The sequence below is a fragment of the Dendropsophus ebraccatus genome, chromosome 12 (assembly GCF_027789765.1).
Source record: "Dendropsophus ebraccatus isolate aDenEbr1 chromosome 12, aDenEbr1.pat, whole genome shotgun sequence".
In the NCBI taxonomy this organism is placed as follows: domain Eukaryota; kingdom Metazoa; phylum Chordata; class Amphibia; order Anura; family Hylidae; genus Dendropsophus; species Dendropsophus ebraccatus.
Window position 1 is genome coordinate 92,386,853 of NC_091465.1, and position 24,369 is coordinate 92,411,221.

The following is a 24,369-nucleotide window of genomic DNA, read 5'->3' on the forward strand; positions in this document are numbered from 1 at the left end:
CATCCCCCAGGTATCCCCCCAGGTACTATCCCCCAGGTACCGTACCATCCCCCAGGTACAGTACCATCCCCCAGGTACCATCCACCAGGTACCATTAACCAGAAACCTTCCCCCAGGTACTATCCACTAGGTACCATCCCCCAGGTATCGTCCCCCAGGTACCATCCCCCAGGTACCATCCCCCAGGTATCGTCCCCCAGGTACCATCCCCCATACCATCCCCCAGGTACCATCCCCCAGGTACTACTCACCAGATAACATCCCCCAGAAACCACTTACCAGATAACATCCCCCAGGTACCAACCCCCAGTTATCATCCCCCCAGGTACCATCCCCCAGGTACTATCCCCCAGGTACTATCCCCCAGGTACCATCCACCTTATACTTCATAATAAGATGTGTATAACGTACGAGAAATACCTTGGTGTTGCAGCTCTTCAGTGCTCGCTCCAAGAAGTAGCAAGAACGTGTACTCACACAGATGCAGGCTTTACTTTCATTTATTTCTCTTTAGTCGGTATCTCGTACAGGACAAAATCAAATGCTCACAGGCTGGCGTGTTCTCCTCTCAGTCCAAACCATCCAACCTCGCGGCGGACGTTTCGGAGGACAGGCTCCTCCTTCCTCATGCGCGAGGTTGGATGGTTTGGACTGAGAGGAGAACACGCCAGCCTGTGAGCATTTGATTTTGTCCTGTACGAGATACCGACTAAAGAGAAATAAATGAAAGTAAAGCCTGCATCTGTGTGAGTACACGTTCTTGCTACTTCTTGGAGCGAGCACTGAAGAGCTGCAACACCAAGGTATTTCTCGTACGTTATACACATCTTATTATGAAGTATTGCTGTTACATTGCGGATTGAGTGGGATCCGGTGTGATGTGTACGGACTGATATACTGCCTATAGAGTGCGGTGTTGGTTATTTATTGTTAGACCATCCACCTTATACCATCCCCCAGGTGCCATCCACCAGGTACCATTTACCATCCACTAGGTACTATCCACTAAGTACCCTCCCCCAGGTGCCATCCACCAGGTACCATTTACCATCCACTAGGTACTATCCACTAAGTACCCTCCCCCAGGTACCATCCACCAGGTACCATTTACCATCCACCAGGTACTATCCACTAGGTACTATCCACTAAGTACCCTCCCCCAGGTACCATCCACCAGGTGCCATCCGCAAGATACCATCTGCTACGAACCCCCTGAACACAACAACCAGCAGTTCAGGTCTCCCCTTAGATGCTGAGTCCAACCATGGGTTTCCAGCCCAGCTTCCCTCCAGAGCAACAGAATATACAGAGGAACCTGATCCGAATCATGCAGCACTGCAGGGGGGACGCCAACCCCCTAAATAATAATAGCACCACGTATTGATAACGCCCATTCATATTCCCCTCAGAGTAACAAGGCCCCCTCTTTACCCTCTTAGTAATAATGCCCCATCTTTACCCTCTTAGTAATATTGAACCCTCATTACCCCCTTAGTAATAATGCCCCCTCATTACCCTCTTAGTAATAATGCCCCCTCATTACCCTCTTAGTAATAATGCCCCATCTTTACCCTCTTAGTAATAATGCCCCCTCATTACCCTCTTAGTAATAATGCCCCATCTTTACCCTCTTAGTAATAATGCCCCCTCATTACCCTCTTAGTAATATTGAACCCTCATTACCCCCTTAGTAATAATGCCCCATCTTTACCCTCTTAGTAATAATGCCCCCTCATTACCCTCTTAGTAATATTGAACCCTCATTACCCCCTTAGTAATAATGCCCCATCTTTACCCTCTTAGTAATAATGCCCCCTCATTACCCTCTTAGTAATATTGAACCCTCATTACCCCCTTAGTAATAATGCCCCATCTTTACCCTCTTAGTAATAATGCCCCCTCATTACCCTCTTAGTAATATTGAACCCTCATTACCCCCTTAGTAATAATGCCTCCTCATTACCCTCTTAGTAATAATTAGTGATGAGCGAACTGAGTAAAATGTTTAAAGCGACTCTGTACCCACAATCTGTCCCCCCAAAGGTGGGGGGGGGAAGATTGTGGGTACAGAGTCGCTTTAATTTCGAGTCGAACCTCAAACAACAGTGGTGTTCGTTTGAGGTTCAACTTGAACTCGAACCCCATTAAAGTCAATGGGAGATGTTTGGGTTAATTTTTATACCTATACAGGTGATCAGAAGCTGGAATTACCATCCAGAAGAATAAACTGGATACATGGAACAACTTAGTGAAGAGAATTTGGCACTAAGAATGACAGGGAAAAAATGGAGGGAAAAAATGGAGGGTAAAATACTTCATTATTTTCAATGGATAACTGAGGTAGCAAAGTTGAGAGAGTGACATACAGTAGCAGAGTTGAGGTAGTAAGAAAGTGATGTAGCAGAGTTGATGTAGCAGAGTTGAGTGGACAGTGATGTAGCAGAGTTGAGGCGGCAGTGACGTAGCACAGTTGAGGTAGTAAGGTATTGACATAGAGTCGAGGTAGTAAGGTAGTGACGTAGCAGAGTTGAGGCAGCAGTGACGCCAGTTGTAGGTCACTCAGCTTTCCTAGCATGTTGTATAGTAGTCAGTGTAATGGAGGTCACCCAGCTTTCCCAGCATCTTGTATAGTAGTCAGTATAATGGAGGTCACTTAGCTTTACTAGCATCTTGTATAGTAGTTAGTATAATGGAGGTCACCCAGCTTTCCTAGCATCTTGTATAGTAGTCAGTATAATGGAGGTCACCCAGCTTTCCTAGCATCTTGTATAGTATACAGTATAATGGCGGTCACCCAGCTTTCCCAGCATCTTGTATAGTAGTCAGTATAATGGAGGTCACCCAGCTTTCCTAGCATCTTGTATAGTAGTCAGTATAATAGCGGTCACCCAGCTTTCCCAGCATCTTGCATAGTAGTCAGTATAATGGAGGTCTCTCAGCTTTTCAGCATCTCGTATAGTAGTCAGTATAATGGAGGTCACCCAGCTTTCCTTGCATCTTGTATAGTAGTTAGTATAATGGCGGTCACCCAGCTTTCCCAACATCTTGTATAGTAGTCAGTATTATAGAAGTCACCCCGCTTTCCTAAGATATTGTATAGTAGGCAGTATATGGAGGTCACCCAGCTTTCCTAGCATCCGGTATAGTAGTATAATGGAGGTCACCTAGCTTTCCCAGCATCTTGTATAAAGCCGGTCAGCAGCTTTTCTAGCATCTTGTATAGTAGTCAGTGTGATGAAGGTCACCCAGCTTTCCCAGCATCTTGTATAGTAGTCAGTATAATAGAGGTCACCCAGCTTTCCAAGCATCTTGTATAATGGCGGTCATCCAGCTTTCCTAGCATCTTTTATAGTAGTCAGTATATTGGCAGTCAGCCAGCTTTCCCAGCATCTTGTATAGTAGTCAGTATAATGGAAGTCACCCAGCTTTCCCAGCATCTTGTATAGTAGTCAGTATAATGGCGGTCACCCAGCTTTCCCAGCATCTTGTATAGTAGTCAGTATAATGGCGGTCACCCAGCTTTCCAAGCATCTTGTATATTAATAAGTATAATGGCGGTCACCCAGCTTTCCTAGCATCTTGTATAGTAGTCAGTATAATGGAGGTCACCCAGCTTTCCCAGCATCTTGTATAGTAGTCAGTATAATGGAGATCACCCAGCTTTCCTAGCATCTTGTATAGTAGTCAGTATAATGGCGGTCACCCAGCTTTCCTAGCATCTTGTATAGTAGTCAGTATAATGGCGGTCACTCAGCTTTCCTAGCATCTTGTATAGTAGTCAGTATAATATCAGTCATCCAGCTTTCCTAGCATCTTGTATAGTAGTCAGTTTAATGGAGGTCACCCAGCTTTCCCAGCATCCTGTATAGTAGTCAGTATAATGGAGGTCACCCAGCTTTCCCAGCATCTTGTATAGTAGTCAGTATAATGGAGGTCACCCAGCTTTCCCAGCATCTTGTATAGTAGTCAGTATAATGGCGGTCACCCAGCTTTCCCAGCATCCTGTAGAGTAGTCAGTATAATGGCGGTCACCCAGCTTTCCTAGCATCTTGTATAGTAGTCAGTATAATGGCGGTCACCCAGCTTTCCTAGCATCTTGTATAGTAGTCAGTATAATATCAGTCACCCAGCTTTCCTAGCATCTTGTATAGTAGTCAGTTTAATGGAGGTCACCCAGCTTTCCCAGCATCTTGTATAGTAGTCAGTATAATGGAGGTCACCCAGCTTTCCCAGCATCTTGTATAGTAGTCAGTATAATGGAGGTCACCCAGCTTTCCCAGCATCTTGTATAGTAGTCAGTATAATGGCGGTCACCCAGCTTTCCCAGCATCCTGTATAGTAGTCAGTATAATGGCGGTCACCCAGCTTTCCTAGCATCTTGTATAGTAGTCAGTATAATGGCGGTCACCCAGCTTTCCTAGCATCTTGTATAGTAGTCAGTATAATATCAGTCATCCAGCTTTCCTAGCATCTTGTATAGTAGTCAGTTTAATGGAGGTCACCCAGCTTTCCCAGCATCCTGTATAGTAGTCAGTATAATGGAGGTCACCCAGCTTTCCCAGCATCTTGTATAGTAGTCAGTATAATGGCGGTCACCCAGCTTTCCCAGCATCCTGTATAGTAGTCAGTATAATGGAGGTCACCCAGCTTTCCCAGCATCCTGTATAGTAGTCAGTATAATGGAGGTAACCCAGCTTTGATATTGGAAAGATGGAAAGCTATAGGGGGGCTATTTATTAATGCAATAAATGATTTTTGGGGGGATACCCCTGTGAAAATTACACATTTTGCCATTGAGAAAGATTTAGCAACAGATAGAACTCTATTTCCTGGATATATATCTGTATGACAATAACACATGGTATATATATATCTGTATGACAATAACACACGGTATATATATATATCTGTATGACAATAACACACGGTATATATATATATCTATATGACAATAACACACGGTATATATATATATCTATATGACAATAACACACGGTATATATATATCTGTATGACAATTACACACGGTATATATATATATCTGTATGACAATAACACACAGTATATATATATCTGTATGACAATAACACACAGTATATATATATCTGTATGACAATAACACACGGTATATATATATCTGTATGACAATAACACACGGTATATATATATCTGTATGACAATTACACACGGTGTATATATCTGTATGACAATAACACACAGTATATATATATCTGTATGACAATTACACACGGTATATATATATCTATATGACAATAACACACGGTATATATATATATATATGACAATAACACACGGTATATATATATATCTATATGACAATAACACACGGTATATATATATCTGTATGACAATAACACACGGTATATATATATCTGTATGACAATTACACACGGTGTATATATCTGTATGACAATAACACACAGTATATATATATCTGTATGACAATAACACACGGTATATATATATATCTGTATGACAATAACACACGGTATATATATATCTGTATGACAATAACACACGGTATATATATATCTGTATGACAATAACACACGGTATATATATATATATCTGTATGACAATAACACATGGTGTATATATCTGTATGACAATAACACACGGTATATATATATATCTGTATGACAATAACACACGGTATATATATATATCTGTATGACAATAACACACAGTATATATATATCTGTATGACAATAACACACGGTATATATATATATCTGTATGACAATTACACACGGTATATATATATCTGTATGACAATAACACACGGTATATATATATCTGTATGACAATAACACACGGTATATATATATATATATATATCTGTATGACAATAACACACGGTATATATATATATCTGTATGACAATAACACACGGTATATATATATCTATATGACAATAACACACGGTATATATATATCTATATGACAATAACACACGGTATATATATATCTGTATGACAATAACACACGGTATATATATATATATCTGTATGACAATAACACACGGTATATATATATATATATATATATATCTGTATGACAATAACACACGGTATATATATATCTGTATGACAATAACACACGGTATATATATATATCTGTATGACAATAACACACGGTATATATATATCTGTATGACAATAACACACGGTATATATATATATATCTGTATGACAATAACACATGGTGTATATATCTGTATGACAATAACACACGGTATATATATATATCTGTATGACAATAACACACGGTATATATATATATCTGTATGACAATAACACACGGTATATATATATATCTGTATGACAATAACACACAGTATATATATATCTGTATGACAATAACACACGGTATATATATATATCTGTATGACAATTACACACGGTATATATATATCTGTATGACAATAACACACGGTATATATATATCTGTATGACAATAACACATGGTATATATATATATATATATCTGTATGACAATAACACACGGTATATATATATCTGTATGACAATAACACACGGTATATATATATATATATATATATCTGTATGACAATAACACACGGTATATATATATATCTGTATGACAATAACACACGGTATATATATATCTATATGACAATAACACACGGTATATATATATCTATATGACAATAACACACGGTATATATATATCTGTATGACAATAACACATGGTATATATATATATCTGTATGACAATAACACACGGTATATATATATCTGTATGACAATTACACACGGTATATATATATCTGTATGACAATAACACACGGTATATATATATCTGTATGACAATAACACACGGTATATATATATATATATATATCTGTATGACAATAACACACGGTATATATATATATATCTATATGACAATAACACACGGTATATATATATCTATATGACAATAACACACGGTATATATATCTCTGTATGACAATAACACACGGTATATATATATATCTATATGACAATAACACACGGTATATATATATCTGTATGACAATAACACATGGTATATATATATATCTGTATGACAATAACACACGGTATATATATATCTGTATGACAATTACACACGGTATATATATATCTGTATGACAATAACACACGGTATATATATATCTGTATGACAATAACACACGGTATATATATATATATATATATCTGTATGACAATAACACACGGTATATATATATATATCTATATGACAATAACACACGGTATATATATATCTATATGACAATAACACACGGTATATATATCTCTGTATGACAATAACACACGGTATATATATATATCTATATGACAATAACACACGGTATATATATATCTGTATGACAATAACACATGGTATATATATATATATATATCTGTATGACAATAACACACGGTATATATATATATATCTGTATGACAATAACACACGGTATATATATATATATCTGTATGACAATAACACACGGTATATATATATATATCTGTATGACAATAACACACGGTATATATATATATCTGTATGACAATAACACACGGTATATATATATATATATATATATATCTGTATGACAATAACACACGGTATATATATATATCTGTATGACAATAACACACGGTATATATATATATCTGTATGACAATAACACACGGTATATATATATATCTGTATGACAATAACACACGGTATATATATATCTATATGACAATAACACACGGTATATATATATATATATATCTGTATGACAATAACACACGGTATATATATATATATATCTGTATGACAATAACACACGGTATATATATATATATATATATATATATATCTGTATGACAATAACACACGGTATATATATATATATCTGTATGACAATAACACACAGTATATTTGAACGGTATTTCACCCCCAAAACTGACAAAAATGAACTTTTGACTAAGCATCTCCTCTGTATGATAGATTGATGTGTATGACAGACGGGGAGACTTTTTTATACTATTATTCAGCAAAAAAAACCTGACAAAATGGACTTTAGGGCCCTGAGTGTGAATAATAAAATAATGGAGGTCACCCAGCTTTCCCAGCATCTTGTATAGTAGTCAGTATAATGGAGATCACCCAGCTTTCCTAGCATCTTGTATAGTAGTCAGTATAATGGCGGTCACCCAGCTTTCCTAGCATCTTGTATAGTAGTCAGTATAATGGCGGTCACCCAGCTTTCCTAGCATCTTGTATAGTAGTCAGTATAATATCAGTCATCCAGCTTTCCTAGCATCTTGTATAGTAGTCAGTTTAATGGAGGTCACCCAGCTTTCCCAGCATCCTGTATAGTAGTCAGTATAATGGAGGTCACCCAGCTTTCCCAGCATCTTGTATAGTAGTCAGTATAATGGAGGTCACCCAGCTTTCCCAGCATCTTGTATAGTAGTCAGTATAATGGCGGTCACCCAGCTTTCCCAGCATCCTGTATAGTAGTCAGTATAATGGCGGTCACCCAGCTTTCCTAGCATCTTGTATAGTAGTCAGTATAATGGCGGTCACCCAGCTTTCCTAGCATCTTGTATAGTAGTCAGTATAATATCAGTCATCCAGCTTTCCTAGCATCTTGTATAGTAGTCAGTTTAATGGAGGTCACCCAGCTTTCCCAGCATCCTGTATAGTAGTCAGTATAATGGAGGTCACCCAGCTTTCCCAGCATCTTGTATAGTAGTCAGTATAATGGCGGTCACCCAGCTTTCCCAGCATCCTGTATAGTAGTCAGTATAATGGAGGTCACCCAGCTTTCCCAGCATCCTGTATAGTAGTCAGTATAATGGAGGTAACCCAGCTTTGATATTGGAAAGATGGAAAGCTATAGGGGGGCTATTTATTAATGCAATAAATGATTTTTGGGGGGATACCCCTGTGAAAATTACACATTTTGCCATTGAGAAAGATTTAGCAACAGATAGAACTCTATTTCCTGGATATATATCTGTATGACAATAACACACGGTATATATATATATCTGTATGACAATAACACACGGTATATATATATCTGTATGACAATAACACACGGTATATATATATCTGTATGACAATAACACACGGTATATATATATATATATCTGTATGACAATAACACACGGTATATATATATCTGTATGACAATAACACACGGTATATATATATATATCTGTATGACAATAACACACGGTATATATATATCTGTATGACAATTACACACGGTATATATATATCTGTATGACAATAACACACGGTATATATATATCTCTGTATGACAATAACACATGGTATATATATATATCTGTATGACAATAACACATGGTATATATATATATCTATATGACAATAACACACAGTATATATATATATATATATATCTGTATGACAATAACACATGGTATATATATATATCTATATGACAATAACACACGGTATATATATATATATCTGTATGACAATAACACATGGTATATATATATCTATATGACAATAACACACGGTATATATATATCTGTATGACAATAACACACGGTATATATATATATCTGTATGACAATAACACATGGTATATATATATCTATATGACAATAACACACGGTATATATATATATCTATGTGACAATAACACACGGTATATATATATATCTATGTGACAATAACACACGGTATATATATATATCTGTATGACAATAACACACGGTATATATATATCTGTATGACAATAACACACAGTATATATATATATATCTGTATGACAATAACACACAGTGTATATATATATATCTGTATGACAATAACACACAGTGTATATATATATATCTGTATGACAATAACACATGGTATATATATATATCTATATGACAATAACACACAGTATATATATATATATATATATATCTGTATGACAATAACACATGGTATATATATATATCTATATGACAATAACACACGGTATATATATATATATCTGTATGACAATAACACATGGTATATATATATCTGTATGACAATAACACACGGTATATATATATCTGTATGACTATAACACATGGTATATATATATCTGTATGACAATAACACACGGTATATATATATCTGTATGACAATAACACACGGTATATATATATATCTGTATGACAATAACACACGGTATATATATATATATCTATATGACAATAACACACGGTATATATATATCTGTATGACAATAACACACGGTATATATATATATCTGTATGACAATAACACACGGTATATATATATCTGTATGACAATAACACACAGTGTATATATATATATCTGTATGACAATAACACACAGTGTATATATATATATCTGTATGACAATAACACACGGTATATATATATATCTATATGACAATAACACACGGTATATATATATCTGTATGACAATAACACACGGTATATATATATCTATATGACAATAACACACGGTATATATATATCTGTATGACAATAACACACGGTATATATATATATCTGTATGACAATAACACACAGTATATATATATCTGTATGACAATAACACACAGTGTATATATATATATCTGTATGACAATAACACACAGTGTATATATATATATCTGTATGACAATAACACACGGTATATATATATATATCTGTATGACAATAACACACGGTATATATATATATATCTGTATGACAATAACACACGGTATATATATATATATCTGTATGACAATAACACACGGTATATATATATATCTATATGACAATAACACACGGTATATATATATATCTGTATGACAATAACACACGGTATATATATATATCTGTATGACAATAACACACGGTATATATATATATATCTGTATGACAATAACACACAGTGTATATATATATATCTGTATGACAATAACACACGGTATATATATATATATCTGTATGACAATAACACACAGTATATTTGAACGGTATTTTACCCTCAAAACTGACAAAAAATGAACTTTTGACTAAGCATCTCCTCTGTATGATAGATTGATGTGTATGACAGACGGGGAGACTTTTTTATACTATTATTCAGCAAAAAAAACCTGACAAAATGGACTTTAGGGCCCTGAGTGTGAATAATAAAATAATGGAGGTCGCCCAGATTTCCCAAACCCAAGTATTGCTGTCTATGGAGAGGGAAATGCTATCTAACTAAGTCTACGCTTCTCCCTAAGTCCCTGAGCTTGTCCCTAAGTCCTTGAGCCTGTCCCTAAGTCCCTGAGCCTGTCCCTAAGTCCCTGAGCTTGTCCCTAAGTCCTTGAGCCTGTCCCTAAGTCCCTGAGCCTGTCCCTAAGTCCTTGAGCCTGTCCCTAAGTCCCTGAGCCTGTCCCTAAGTCCCTGAGCTTGTCCCTAAGTCCCCGAGCTTGTCCCTAAGTCCCTGAGCCTGTCCCTAAGTCCCTGAGCTTGTCCCTAAGTCCCTGAGCTTCTCCCTAAGTCCCTGAGCTTGTCCTTAAGTCCCTGAGCTTGTCCCTAAGTCCCTGAGCTTGTCCCTAAGTCCCTGAGCTTGTCCCTAAGTCCCTGAGCTTGTCCCTAAGTCCCTGAGCTTCTCCCTAAGTCCCTGAGCTTGTCCCTAAGTCCCTGAGCTTGTCCCTAAGTCCCTGAGCTTGTCCCTAAGTCCTTGAGCTTGTCCCTAAGTCCCTGAGCTTCTCCCTAAGTCCCTGAGCTTGTCCCTAAGTCCCTGAGCTTGTCCCTAAGTCCCTGAGCTTGTCCCTAAGTCCCTGAGCTTGTCCCTAAGTCCCTGAGCTTGTCCCTAAGTCCCTGAGCTTGTACAGCACAGTGAGTGAGCAGAAAATGGCGCCCAGAACACATCACAGTGATATATATATGAGACGGTCATGTGATTTTAGCAGCCAATGAGACTAGGGATGGTCCGGACCCTCCAAGGTTCGGGTTTGTACGAACCTGAACTCTCGGCAATGATTCCCACTGTCTGCCCGCTCCGTGGAGAGGGTGGATACAGCGGGAGGACCGCCTGGAAAACTGGCATATAGCCTATGGCTGTGGCTGTATTGCAGTTTTCCAGGCGGTCCTCCCACTAAATCCACCCTCTCCACGGAGCGGGCAGACAGCGGGAATCATTGCCGAGAGATCAACAGATTCCGCAGCACTGTACAATTCTGGAGGTACATACATAGACAGAAATCAGACATTACAGAGATCTACATATAATTATCCAACCATGAGGAGTGAGGTCCCTGCTCGCATGCATCAGCTTACACACTATCGGGAGGGGGGGGGGGAGACAGAATGGCAGAGGGGCAAAGTGCATCATTGTTCAGGTTCTTACGAAACCCAAACCTCGGCAGGTTCGGTCCATCCCTAAATGAGACCCCTACACCTCAGCAATGACGTTTCTGACACTTCTATGTGCTCTGCATTGATTGCCTGGCAAAAAGGCGCTCGAACTCGAACACTTACTCGAACGAACAGTAAAAAGGTTGGTTTGGTTCGGTTCAAGTTCAAGAAAATCAAGATGTTCGACTAGAACTTAACTTTTCTTAAACAGTTCGATCAACACTAGTAATAATGCCTCCCAGTAATAATGAACCCTCATTACCCCTTCAGTAATAATGCCCCCTTATTACCCCCTCAGTAACAATAACACAGTTTACTGATAATGCCTATTCATATTCCCTTTAAAGTAACAAGGCCTCCTCATTACCCCCTTAGTAATAATGCTCCCTCATTACCCCCTTAGTAATAATAACATCTCATTACCCCCTTAGTAATAATTGCCCCTCATTACCCCCTTAGTAATAATTGTCCCTCATTATCCTCTTAGTAATAATGAACCTTCACTACCTTATTATTAATAATAACCCCCAATTACCACCTTAGTAATAATGTCCCCTCATTACCACCTTAGTAATAATGCCCCATCATTGTTCCATTAGTAATAATGCCACTTCATTACCCCCTTAGTAATAATTCCCCCTCATTACCACCTTAGTAATAATGCCCCATCATTACCACCTTAGTAATAATGTCCCCTCATTACCCCCTTAGTAATAATTCCCCCTTATTGTCCCATTAGTAATAATGCTCCCTCATTACCCCCTTAGTAATAATGCTCCCTCATTACCCCTTAGTAATAATAACATCTCATTACCCCCTTAGTAATAATTCCCCCTCATTACCACCTTAGTAATAATGTCCCCTCATTACCACCTAAGTAATAATGCCCCCTTATTGTTCCATTAGTAATAATGCCCCCTCATTACCCCCATAGTAATATTGCCCCCTCATCATCCCATTAGTAATAATGCCACCTCATTACCCCACCCTAGTATTAAGGCCCTTTTGTCCTCTCTATTCATGTGCTGTGGCCAAATAAAGAAAATCAACTCACTGGGGACTGAGAAGTCTAAAGGAGGAGCCAGAGGTGTCTATAAGGGAACGAAAAAGTCTGGAGGAGGAGCCACAGGTACCTATAGGGGAACAGAGGAGTACGGAGTAGGAGCCAAAGGTGTCTATAGGCAAACAGCAGAGCCTTGAGGAGGGAAACAAGAGAAGCCTGGGGGACAGAGGATTCTGGAGGAGAGGGGCAGAGGAATCGGGAAGAGGGGAACAGAGGAGTCGGGTGGAGCACAGGAGTCTGGAGAAGGGGAACAGAGGAGTCGGGTGGAGCACAGGAGTCTGGAGAAGGGGAACAGAGGAGTTGGGTGGAGCAAGAGAGTCTGGAGAAGGGGAACAGAGGAGTCGGGTGGAGCACAGGAGTCTGGAGAAGGGGAACAGAGGAGTCGGGTGGAGCACAGGAGTCTGGAGAAGGGGAACAGAGGAGTTGGGTGGAGCAAGAGAGTCTGGAGAAGGGGAACAGAGGAGTCGGGTGGAGCACAGGAGTCTGGAGAAGGGGAACAGAGGAGTCGGGTGGAGCACAGGAGTCTGGAGAAGGGGAACAGAGGAGTTGGGTGGAGCATAGGAGTCTGGAGAAGGGGAACAGAGGAGTTGGGTGGAGCAAGAGAGTCTGGAGAAGGGGAACAGAGGAGTCGGGTGGAGCAAGAGAGTCTGGAGAAGGGGAACAGAGGAGTCTGGGGGAACAGAAAAGTCTGGATGAGGGGAACATAGGAGTTTGGAGATTCTAGACCAGTAACATGACTGATCACTGGTGTGAATACCGTCATGGTAACGTCTGCCTCATTTACATGAATTGAACGTTGCTTCTGACCGGCAGGTGATTAGTCCCCTCTGCACTGGGATAGTAACTTTCTCTTCCTCTCTCCGCAGTCATGGGTGGGGTGACAGTCCTGCAGCTGTGGGCCTTCCTGGCGCTCCTGTCCGGTGAGTACAAACCATAAGTGGCGTATTAGACGGCTGATGTGCCCAATAAGCTGTTTGCTAGATATCGGCCTATTACACGGCTCCATAACGATGCTGGAGGAACTGGGGGGAAATTGTTAGCGATGCGGTGCAGCTCTTGGCTTTCATCTGTGGTCGCCAACGTATCTATACTATATGGTGTTAGATGTCACTGGCGCATGATGATTTGTCAAGACAAGAATTGTCGCTATTACCCAGGCAGATATCTGTCCGATTCTGCAAAATATTGCTCTGTGTAATAGTGCCTCCCTCTGTTCTCAAATGCCACCCCCGTGTAGTAAAAATGCCCCTTTCTGTCTCCCTGTATAGTAATCCAAACCTCAAAAACATAAGCGCAGGCTTTGTATCCAAAGGGGTAAATTTATTTCATAGTCCAATAATTATAAACCCTCAAGGCACACGGCCTCTTCCTCAGATAAGAACGGACAAAAAGTTAGTAGTGTGTGAGACCAAGCGTGCTGCACACACATCTATCTGCAATACAAAGACTCTTGCTAATGCAGATAGAGGTGTGTGCAGCATGCTGGGTCTCCCACATGACGTAACTTTTTGTCCGTTCTTATCTGAGGAAGAGGCCGTGTACCTTGAGAGCGGGTTTATAATTATTGGACTATGAAATAAATTTACCCTTTGGATACAAAGCCTGCGCTTATGGTTGATGTGTTTTTGAAGTTTGGAATGCCCTGACACCCCCCATGTGTGGATGTACTTGTGTGGAGCTGCTGCTGCTGGTATCTATACTTCACTCTACTCACATATATGTGCTATATAAGTGGCTGTGGCTATACACAACCTGATCAGGTGAGCCTTCAATCGGTGTCACATCATTGCCTTACCATGGTCCTGAGCGTACTACCCCATCAGGCGCTCTGCCTGTTTTTTTTTGTCTGTCCTGTATAGTAGTGATACCCCTTGCTATGCCCTCATATCCCTGACTGTGCCCTCGTAATATTAATGCCTCCTGCTGTGCCTCCATAAAGAAATAATGCCCCCTGTATTGTGTTCCCATAGTAATAATGTCCCCTGATGTGCCTCCATAAAGAAAGTGTCCCCTGCTGTGCCCCATAGTAATAATGTCCTTGCTGTGCCCCATATAGAAATAATGCCTCCTGCTGTACTTCCATATAGTAATAATACCCCCTACTGTGCCACCATATAGTAATAATGTCTCCTGCTGTGCCCTCATGAAGTAATAATGTCTCTTGCTGTGCGTCTACATAGTAATAATGTCCCCTGCGCTGCCTCCATATAGTAATAATGTCTCCTGCTGTGCCCCCATATAGTAATAATGTGCCCTGCTGTGCCTCCATATAGGAATGATGCCTCCTTCTGTGCTCCCATATAGTAAAAATGTCTCCTGCTGTTCCCTATATAATAATAATGTCTCCTGCTGTGCCCCCATATATCAATAATGTGCCCTGCTGTGCCTCCATATAGGAATGATGCCTCCTTCTGTGCTCCCATATAGTAAACATGTCTCATGCTGTTTCCCATATAGTAATAATGTCTCCTGCTGTGCCCCATATATCAATAATGTGCCCTGCTGTGCCTCCATATAGAAATAATGCCTCCTGCCGTGCCCCAATATAGAAAAAATATCTCCTGCTGTGCCTCCATATAGTAATAATGTCTCCTACTGTGCCTCCATATAGTTGTAATGACCCTTGCTGTTCCTCCATATACTAATAATGACCCTTGTTGTGCCCCTATTTAGTAATATTGCCCCCTGCTGTACCCCCATGTAGAAATAATGCCGCTGCTTGGCCCCTTTATAGTAATAATGTCCCCTGCTGTGTCCTCATATAGTAATAATGTCCCCTGCTGTGCCCTCTATATAGCAGTAATGTCCCCTGCTGTGCCCCATATAGTAATAATGTCTCCTACTGTGCCCCATATAGTAATATTGTTTCCTGCTGTTTCCCCATATAGAAATAATGCACCCTGCTGTGCTGTCCATGTGGTAATAATGTATCCTGCATTGCCCCATATAGTAATAATGTCTCCTGCTGTGCCTCCCTCTAGTAATTATGCCCCTTCTGTGCTCCCATATAGTAATAATTTCCTCTGATGTGCTCTCCATATGGTAATAATGTCCCCTGCTGTGCCCCCATATAGTAATAATGTCCCTACTTTGCCCGCATATAGTAGTAATGTCCCTGCTGTGCCTTTATATAGTAATAATGTTCCCTGCTGTGCCCCCATATAGTAATAATGTCTCCTTTTGTGCCTCCATGTAGTAACAATGCCCCCTGCTGTGCCCCGTAAAGTAATGTCTTCTGTTACACTCCCATATAGTAATAATGCCTCCTGCTGTTCCCTCTTTATAGTAATAATGTCTCCTGCTGTGCCCCCATATAGTAATAATGTCCTCTGCTTTGCGTTTCATATAGAGTACCATCTATCTATATCACTGTCTGTACAATAGTGCCGTCTATATCACGGCACTATTGTACAGACATATATACATACTGACAGGCTCCCTGGTGTCAATATATTATCAGCTGTAGTGGATTGTATTTGGCTGGAGTTTCCTGTTCCTGAAGCCGCAGAGTCTCAATGTTTTATCTCTATGATCAAGTTTATGAATAATCAGATTTTATTAAAATTTTTGATAGAAGAATAGAAAAATAAACAGATAATATAATAAAGGAAAAGGTCCATCAAAGACAAACGTAGGACCAGAACATTTTTACAATATCACAATGTCTGCTATACAAAAGGAATGACAGACGAGAAATACTAATAGGAAACCTCGGCAACTGTATACAACATTATTCCCTGGGGGGTAAATTGAGCAGTATGCACTGTGCAGATATATATAAAATATTTAAAATAAACGGACAATTCGGCACAAATCCGACTACAGAGAAGAACAAGAGCTAGAAGGTCCTCCCAGGGTGGTCCAGTAGAGGGGACCATAAACAAAACTGTGACCAAAAAGCATCACCAGGCAAAATCAAAGATGCAGCGGACCAGCGTAAACCGAAGAATAGGGAACCTCGAAGAGAAGGTAAGGAAAAGAGAACAAACGGAGAGTAGACAAAGAAGGTGAAATAGGAAAAGAAAGAGAGGAAGAAAAAAAGGGAGGGGGGAAGGGACAAGGGGCACATACCCTGACCGGGGGGGGGGGGGGGGGGGATGGGGGGGGGGGGAGAAGGGGCTGGCAGCTTAACTAAATAGCGTAACAGGTAAACAAATCAGGAGAACAATGTCTGAAAAGCTGGAGTTTCACGGAAAAGCAACCAAGGCTTTGATGGACCCCACAGCCTCAGCAGATAGCTCCTCCATATGGTGAAGGTTTGACATTTCGGTCTGCCATTCAGTCATGGTGGGTACCTGAGTATAACGCCAATGGTGGGGAATTACTGACCGAGCTGCAGACAAACAGAAACAAAGAAGACTTTTTTTCTGTTGGCCTATAGCGCCAGGGAGTATGGAAAGGAGGGCCATCTGAGGAGTCTTAGGTGCCGTCTGAGCCGAGATTGACCAATAGGCGTTGAAAACACCTGTCCAGAATGGGGTCCACTTGTCAAACCCCCACATGTGTGGAGCATGGTGCCCCCCCTCACTGTTACACCGCCAGCAAAGATCAGACACTGACGGGAACATGGAGTGCACCTTTGTTGGGAACCGATACCATCGGAATAGTAACTTATAGTTCCGTTCTTGAGCCAAGCATGCAGTAGATAACTTATGTGTGAAGATCCTCAGAGGAGATCGTAACAGCAAGGTCCTTCTCCCAAGCATTCCAGAACCCAGGGGGATCATCCATCTCTTTTTGTCAAAGGAGACGATAGATCAAAGAGACAAAGTGCTCAGGAGGCGAGTCAATTAGGAAAAGGGATTCAAAGGAAGTAGGGGTGGACATCAGGGAGCTGCGGCCCCCACGAGGGCTTAGATAAGAGCTGAGAGTACTCAAGCCAAGAGAGCTTGGTAGAGCCGGCGCACAATTACAAGTCCTCAAGGGAGGGAAGGGGTTTGCCCCCGAGTATTGTATGAAAACAGGGATTGTCATGGGCATTGCAGAGCAACAGTGTGTGTCTCCTGTGGGCAGGGGGAAAGTCAGAATTACAGAAAAGTGCCATAGGTTTAATTCCACTCAGGGCAAGGGAGAGTCTGCTAGGAATGGAGAAGTGACAGTGAGGGGAACCCATGGTATATTAGAAATAGGTGTCTTTATCCCGTCTTGTTCTGCAGCACCATACCGCTAACCTAATAGGTGAAACAGTACGGAGACCCAATGGTATAGACGGAGATCAGGCAAGCCCATTCCCCTGTCCGACTTATGTTTGGAGAGCGTGGAATATTTAATTCTAGGGGGCGAACTACCCCATATGAACTTGAGAAATGCTGTACGTAACTTACGAAACAAAGTAGGGGGAGGCATGATGGGGGTGGTTTGAAAAATGTAGAGAAACTGAGGAAGGATATCCATTTTTATAACATTGATTTGGCCGAACAAAGACAGAGGTTTCTTATTGTACGTCAAAAGATCTTTCAGTGTGTGGTCTAAAAGGGGTTGGTAGTTAAGAGAGTACAGGCAAGTAAGATCAGCAGAGACGTTCACTCCAAGGTATGTGAGGTGATCAGGTTGCCATCGAAAGGGGAAATTTTGGGCAATGGAGGAAGCAATCTCAGGGGGCAAGGTAATGTTTAAGACTTCAGATTTTGTATAGTTTATCTTAAAGTTGGACACTTGTCCGAACTGCTGAAATTCAGAAATAATGAAAGGGAGAGAAATGTGAGGTGTGGCGACATACAGGAGGAGGTCATCCATGTATAGAGCGGCTTTATATTGAGTCCCCCCCAGTGAAAGCCCATGAATATTGGGATTGTCTCATATGGCTGTTGCTAGTAGCTCCATCACAAGGACGTAAAGGAGGGAAGATAGGGGACACCCCTGCCGGTTACCATTAGATATGGAAATAGGAGCAGATAGTGCCCCGTTGACATGTACTCTCGCCGTAGGACCCGTATATAATGACAGCATTCTGCTAAGGAAGCGAGGGCCAACACCAACTTGTCACAAAGCAGCTTGGAGGAAGCCCCAATGGACACAATCAAAAGCCTTCTCTGCGTAGACCAAGTCAGGGTTGTATTGGTGTTGTCCCGCGCCTCCCGCCCCTGTAAAAAGCCAACCTGATCAGAGAGATCCCATGCAAAAGCGGTGTCAAACGGTTGGCAAGAGTTCTGGAGAAGAACTCTGATGATTAAGTGTTTACTTAGCAGATATCCTGTGCTTTGTGCATCAGAAGGTAAATCACTGTGCACTGCAGCGTCAGGGACTGATATCACCAGTAAAGCCCCTATTACACAGGGGGTCATAGAGACAGAAACCAGCGCTGTCAGTGCTTGTTTGCTCCTTGCTCCCCACTCGCTGCTGGCTTTATTACACATGTTGGCAGTGAGCGGGTAAGTGCAGGGGAGGCCGTGGGGAGGTGCGCGAGGGCTGCCCAGGTGATCGCTAGATTGCCCATGCAGCCCATAGAGGATAGCAGCGGTCTGCTGCCTCCTATTCTATGGAGCAATGGCAGATCGCTGCTATCACAGTCGTTTGTCTTTCAACATTGTTCAAGTCAGCTGATTGTTGCCTTCAATTACACGGGACGACGTAATGGCCAATATTGGCCACAAATCGTTATATATATCATCAGTAACCGATAATTGTTTTGTGTGTGGGAAATGACCGATAACCCTTTGTGTGTCATTGATTAAACTGACCAGAAAATCATTGTTAATTGTTCGTTAAGTATTCTCTTATTGTACGCATCGTTCCTTCTTTTGCTGGAATCAGAAGGGGTAAGGGTCCTAATAGACAAAGCGATTTTATAACAATTACAAATTAACCATAAACAATGACAAACCAGAGCTTTTGGGAAGGACATCATATTACACCGACCGATTGACGTAAGTTGCGGTCGTTTATTCCTTCTGATCCCAGCAAACGAATATACGATGTGTACAAATAGCAAACGAATATAGAATGTGTAAGATTAGAAAACGAGTATACGATGTGTATAATTAATCAGCAAACAAGTATACGATGTGTACAATCAGCAAACGAGTATATGAAGTGTACGAACAGCAAACGAATATAGAATGTGTAAGATTAGAAAACGAGTATACGATGTGTATAATCAGCAAACGAGTATACGATGTGTACGATTAGCAAACGAGTATACGAAGTGTACGATTAAAAGAGAGACAACCTACAAAGTCCTGCCAACACACATATACAGTGCAACAACAAACCTAAACAAAATCCAAAGAACTTGCACAGTAAATAAAGGTATACAAAAAAGTCTTTATTATGGTCAATCAATTCACTTACTTGTCTTTTGTGATGCCACACTGTTGTCTTCCACCCCCCTCTGGTTTTGACTTCTGTGTTCTATCCCATATATCATTTTATCTGTTTTTATGAATTGATTGACCATAATAAAGACTTTTTTGTATACCTTTATTTACTGTGCAAGTTCTTTGGATTTTGTTTAGAAGTGTACGATTAGCAAACGAGTATATGATGTGTACGATTAGCAAACGAGTATACGATGTGTATAATCAGCAAACGAGTATACGATGTGTATAATCAGCAAACGAGTATACGATGTGTACGATTAGCAAACGAGTATACGATGTGTATAATCAGCAAACGAGTATACGATGTGTATAATCAGCAAACGAGTATACGATGTGTACGATTAGCAAACGAGTATACGATGTGTATAATCAGCAAACGAGTATACAATGTGTACCATCAGCAAACGAGTATACGATGTGTACCATCAGCAAACGAGTATACAATGTGTATAATCAGCAAACGAGTATACGATGTGTATAATCAGCAAACGAGTATACAATGTGTACCATCAGCAAACGAGTATACGATGTGTATAATCAAACGAGTATATGATGTGTACAATCAGCAAACGAGTATATGATGTGTACGATTAGCAAACGAGTATATAATGTGTACGATTAGCAAACGAGTATACGATGTGTATAATCAGCAAACGAGTATACGATGTGTACGATTAGCAAACGAGTATACGATGTGTACGATTAGCAAACGAGTATACGATGTGTATAATCAGCAAACGAGTATACGATGTGTACGATTAGCAAACGAGTATACGATGTGTATAATCAGCAAACGAGTATACGATGTGTACGATTAGCAAACGAGTATACGATGTGTACGATTAGCAAACGAGTATACGATGTGTATAATCAGCAAACGAGTATGCGATGTGTACAATTAGCAAACGAGTATACGATGTGTATAATCAGCAAACGAGTATGCGATGTGTACAATTAGCAAACGAGTATACGATGTGTATAATCAGCAAACGAGTATGCGATGTGTACAATTAGCAAACGAGTATACGATGTGTACCATCAGCAAACGAGTATACGATGTGTACCATCAGCAAACGAGTATACGATGTGTACGATTAGCAAACGAGTATACGATGTGTACGATTAGCAAATGATTAGGGAGCGAGTAAGGGTCCTAATTCCTTGCGGACTCCGCTTAGGATCCCACCGGCCTCAGTGTGTCAATGTGATGCCTCACACGCCTCTGATCTGTATATCACACAAGTCTTCGCATTGACAGACTGAGGCAGGTGGGATTCCGAGCATAGTCCGTGGCGGGGCTCTGCATAGAATTCCGCCTGTGTGAACAGACCCTGACAATGATTTTAGGGTCAGCTTAGAAGATGCCACCAACAGCACAGGAAAGATTTTTCCGCTCCTTGCCTGCATACACACAAAACTATTATTGTTTAAATTTGAAGGATGCAACGATTGTTCACGCAATTATCTTCCCGTGTAATAGGGCTCTAAACCATTGCAGTGACGATTGTAACTAACGACTATTGTTCTGTGTCTTATGGGGAATGATTTCAGGTTGTTCCCACAAGCTCTCGTTTGTGATTGTTTAACGTTAATCGTTAAAAATCGCTTTGTCTAATCGGGGTCTTAATGGAGGTCCCTCACATGTCCTCGCAGTCTCAGCTAAAGCGGCCGAGGAGACGTCTACAGACATCTCCCCCATCTCAGCCTCCGGAGTCATTAGGAAGCGTAGGAATGTTGAGCTTTCTTGGAGGCACGCCCGATTTCTATGGTTTGCGTGGAGTTTAAGAAGTAACCGTATGTAAAAAGAAGAGGTCACATATTGTCAACTATTGATTGGAGACCGATCATTTACCTCCATGTTATCTGATGTCAAGTTATGGCATCGTAGACAAGTTGTCTTTGTCTTGCTTTAGGCTAAAAAATGTTCAGGCTGGAAGAGCAGGTTATATGAGAATGAGCCTCAGGGTAGGGGAGGGTAAGGGTTTCGAGATGAAAGTTGCCTTTAGCCTCCAGCAATGTTACTGGACTTCCAAAGAAGATTTTTATTAAATACCACAAATTGTTAAAGAAATGTATCGACCCCAGTCCACTGAGGCCACTATGGGTTTTGTAGAGACCACCACTGAGGATGCCCTTCGGATCCAGTAGAACATGTATATGGTCACAGCCTTCCCCATCCTCTCCTTCCCATTTCTAGATATCCTATTCTAATATCATGGTAAAAATTCTAATCTATTCTAATCTGGTAAAAATAACAATGGCGACGCAAAATTGTACTTTTGTCACAGAATAGACCAGGATACAAGGGAATATTACTCCTATAATCCCTTGTATCCTGGTTTTCTGTGAATATCAAGATGTGTGACGTCAACCCTGTTAGGGTGAGACCTTAACCCCTTGCTGCAAAATGACATTTGGGGAACGTCATGTAAAACAAGTAGTTCCCGCAACATGACGTTCCCCAAACGTCATGGCTTCCCTGCCTCCCCCCGCTGTCCCTAACGGTGATTGGGCAGCAGGAGGAGGCTATGTCACACAGCATCCTCCCGCTGCCTCTGTCCGGAGGGGAGCCGCGCTCCCCACGGGCAGTTAACCCCATAAACGCCGCGGTCAATGCGACCGCAGCTTCTATGGGGAGATTAGGTGTCCTCCCGCCGATCGGGCGGCGGGAGGAGGCTGCAGAACGTTGCCTCCTCCCGCCGCCACTTCTATTATGTCCCCCGGCCCCCTTCCCCAGTCCCCCGATACCGGCGGATCTCCGCTATTACCGTTACAGCGGCGATCCGCCGGTACCGGGCATTACCGGCGCCGCCGACAGCTTTCATCTCCCCCCACCGTGAATCCACGGTGGGGGAGATGAAAATGTATAAATCAGACCCCAGATCAGCCCCCCTAGTGGGCGATCACTAACCCACTCCCCTCCCCGGGCGGCCATCAGATCCAAGATGGCCGCCCCCATCCCTGCGAACAAACGATGTTTGTTCAAAGGGATGGAAATGAATAAATGATCAAAGCCCCATGCTCTCGGCCACCGAAGGTAGCGGAGAGCATGGGGCAGTGATCGGGGACCCCCCGTGTGGTCCTGGTAAAGGCGATCAGCGGAATATACTATATACCGCTGATCGCCTGTTTCCAGTGCAAAGAAGCACTTTTTATCCCCTGTCACCATAAATCATTGGTGACAGGGAATAAAAAGTGTCAGTGTGTCGCCCCCCACCCCTCCTGTCACCCCCGTCCCCCAGTCACCCCCCCCTTCCCCATATACGTTACCTGATCCTGGAGCTCCTTCCTCCTAGACGTCCTGGCTGGTTATGAAGTGCGCATGCGCTCCACAACCAGCCAACTCTGAAAATTTAATTTTGGTCTCTGTCACTGAACTATGATTACTGTGATAGAAAATATCACAGTAATCATAGTAATACAGTGAAAATGAATATGTGAAAGTACAAAAAGTGAAAAACATACAAAAAAAATAAAACACACACTTTTTATTATAGTAATAATTGCAGTTTACTCCCAAATTACCCCTAACCCCCCCAGATTACCCGTAACCACTGCAGGTTTCCCGTATCCGCCCCAGGTTGCCCTTAATCAAGCCAGA

The 24,369-nt window shown here is 41.2% G+C and overlaps 1 protein-coding gene across 1 annotated transcript in view; it reads left to right on the top strand.

The window, feature by feature from the left end:
* The first annotated feature begins 14,308 nt into the window (after positions 1-14,308).
* The window catches only part of LOC138769842 (IgGFc-binding protein-like), a 38,333-nt gene continuing 28,272 nt past the window's right edge, over positions 14,309-24,369 (top strand). Inside the window, exon 1 of the mRNA XM_069948539.1 lies at positions 14,309-14,369. Within this exon, the coding sequence (XP_069804640.1) occupies positions 14,318-14,369 (52 nt within the window). The 5' untranslated portion in view covers positions 14,309-14,317. The remainder of the gene's footprint in view (positions 14,370-24,369) is intronic.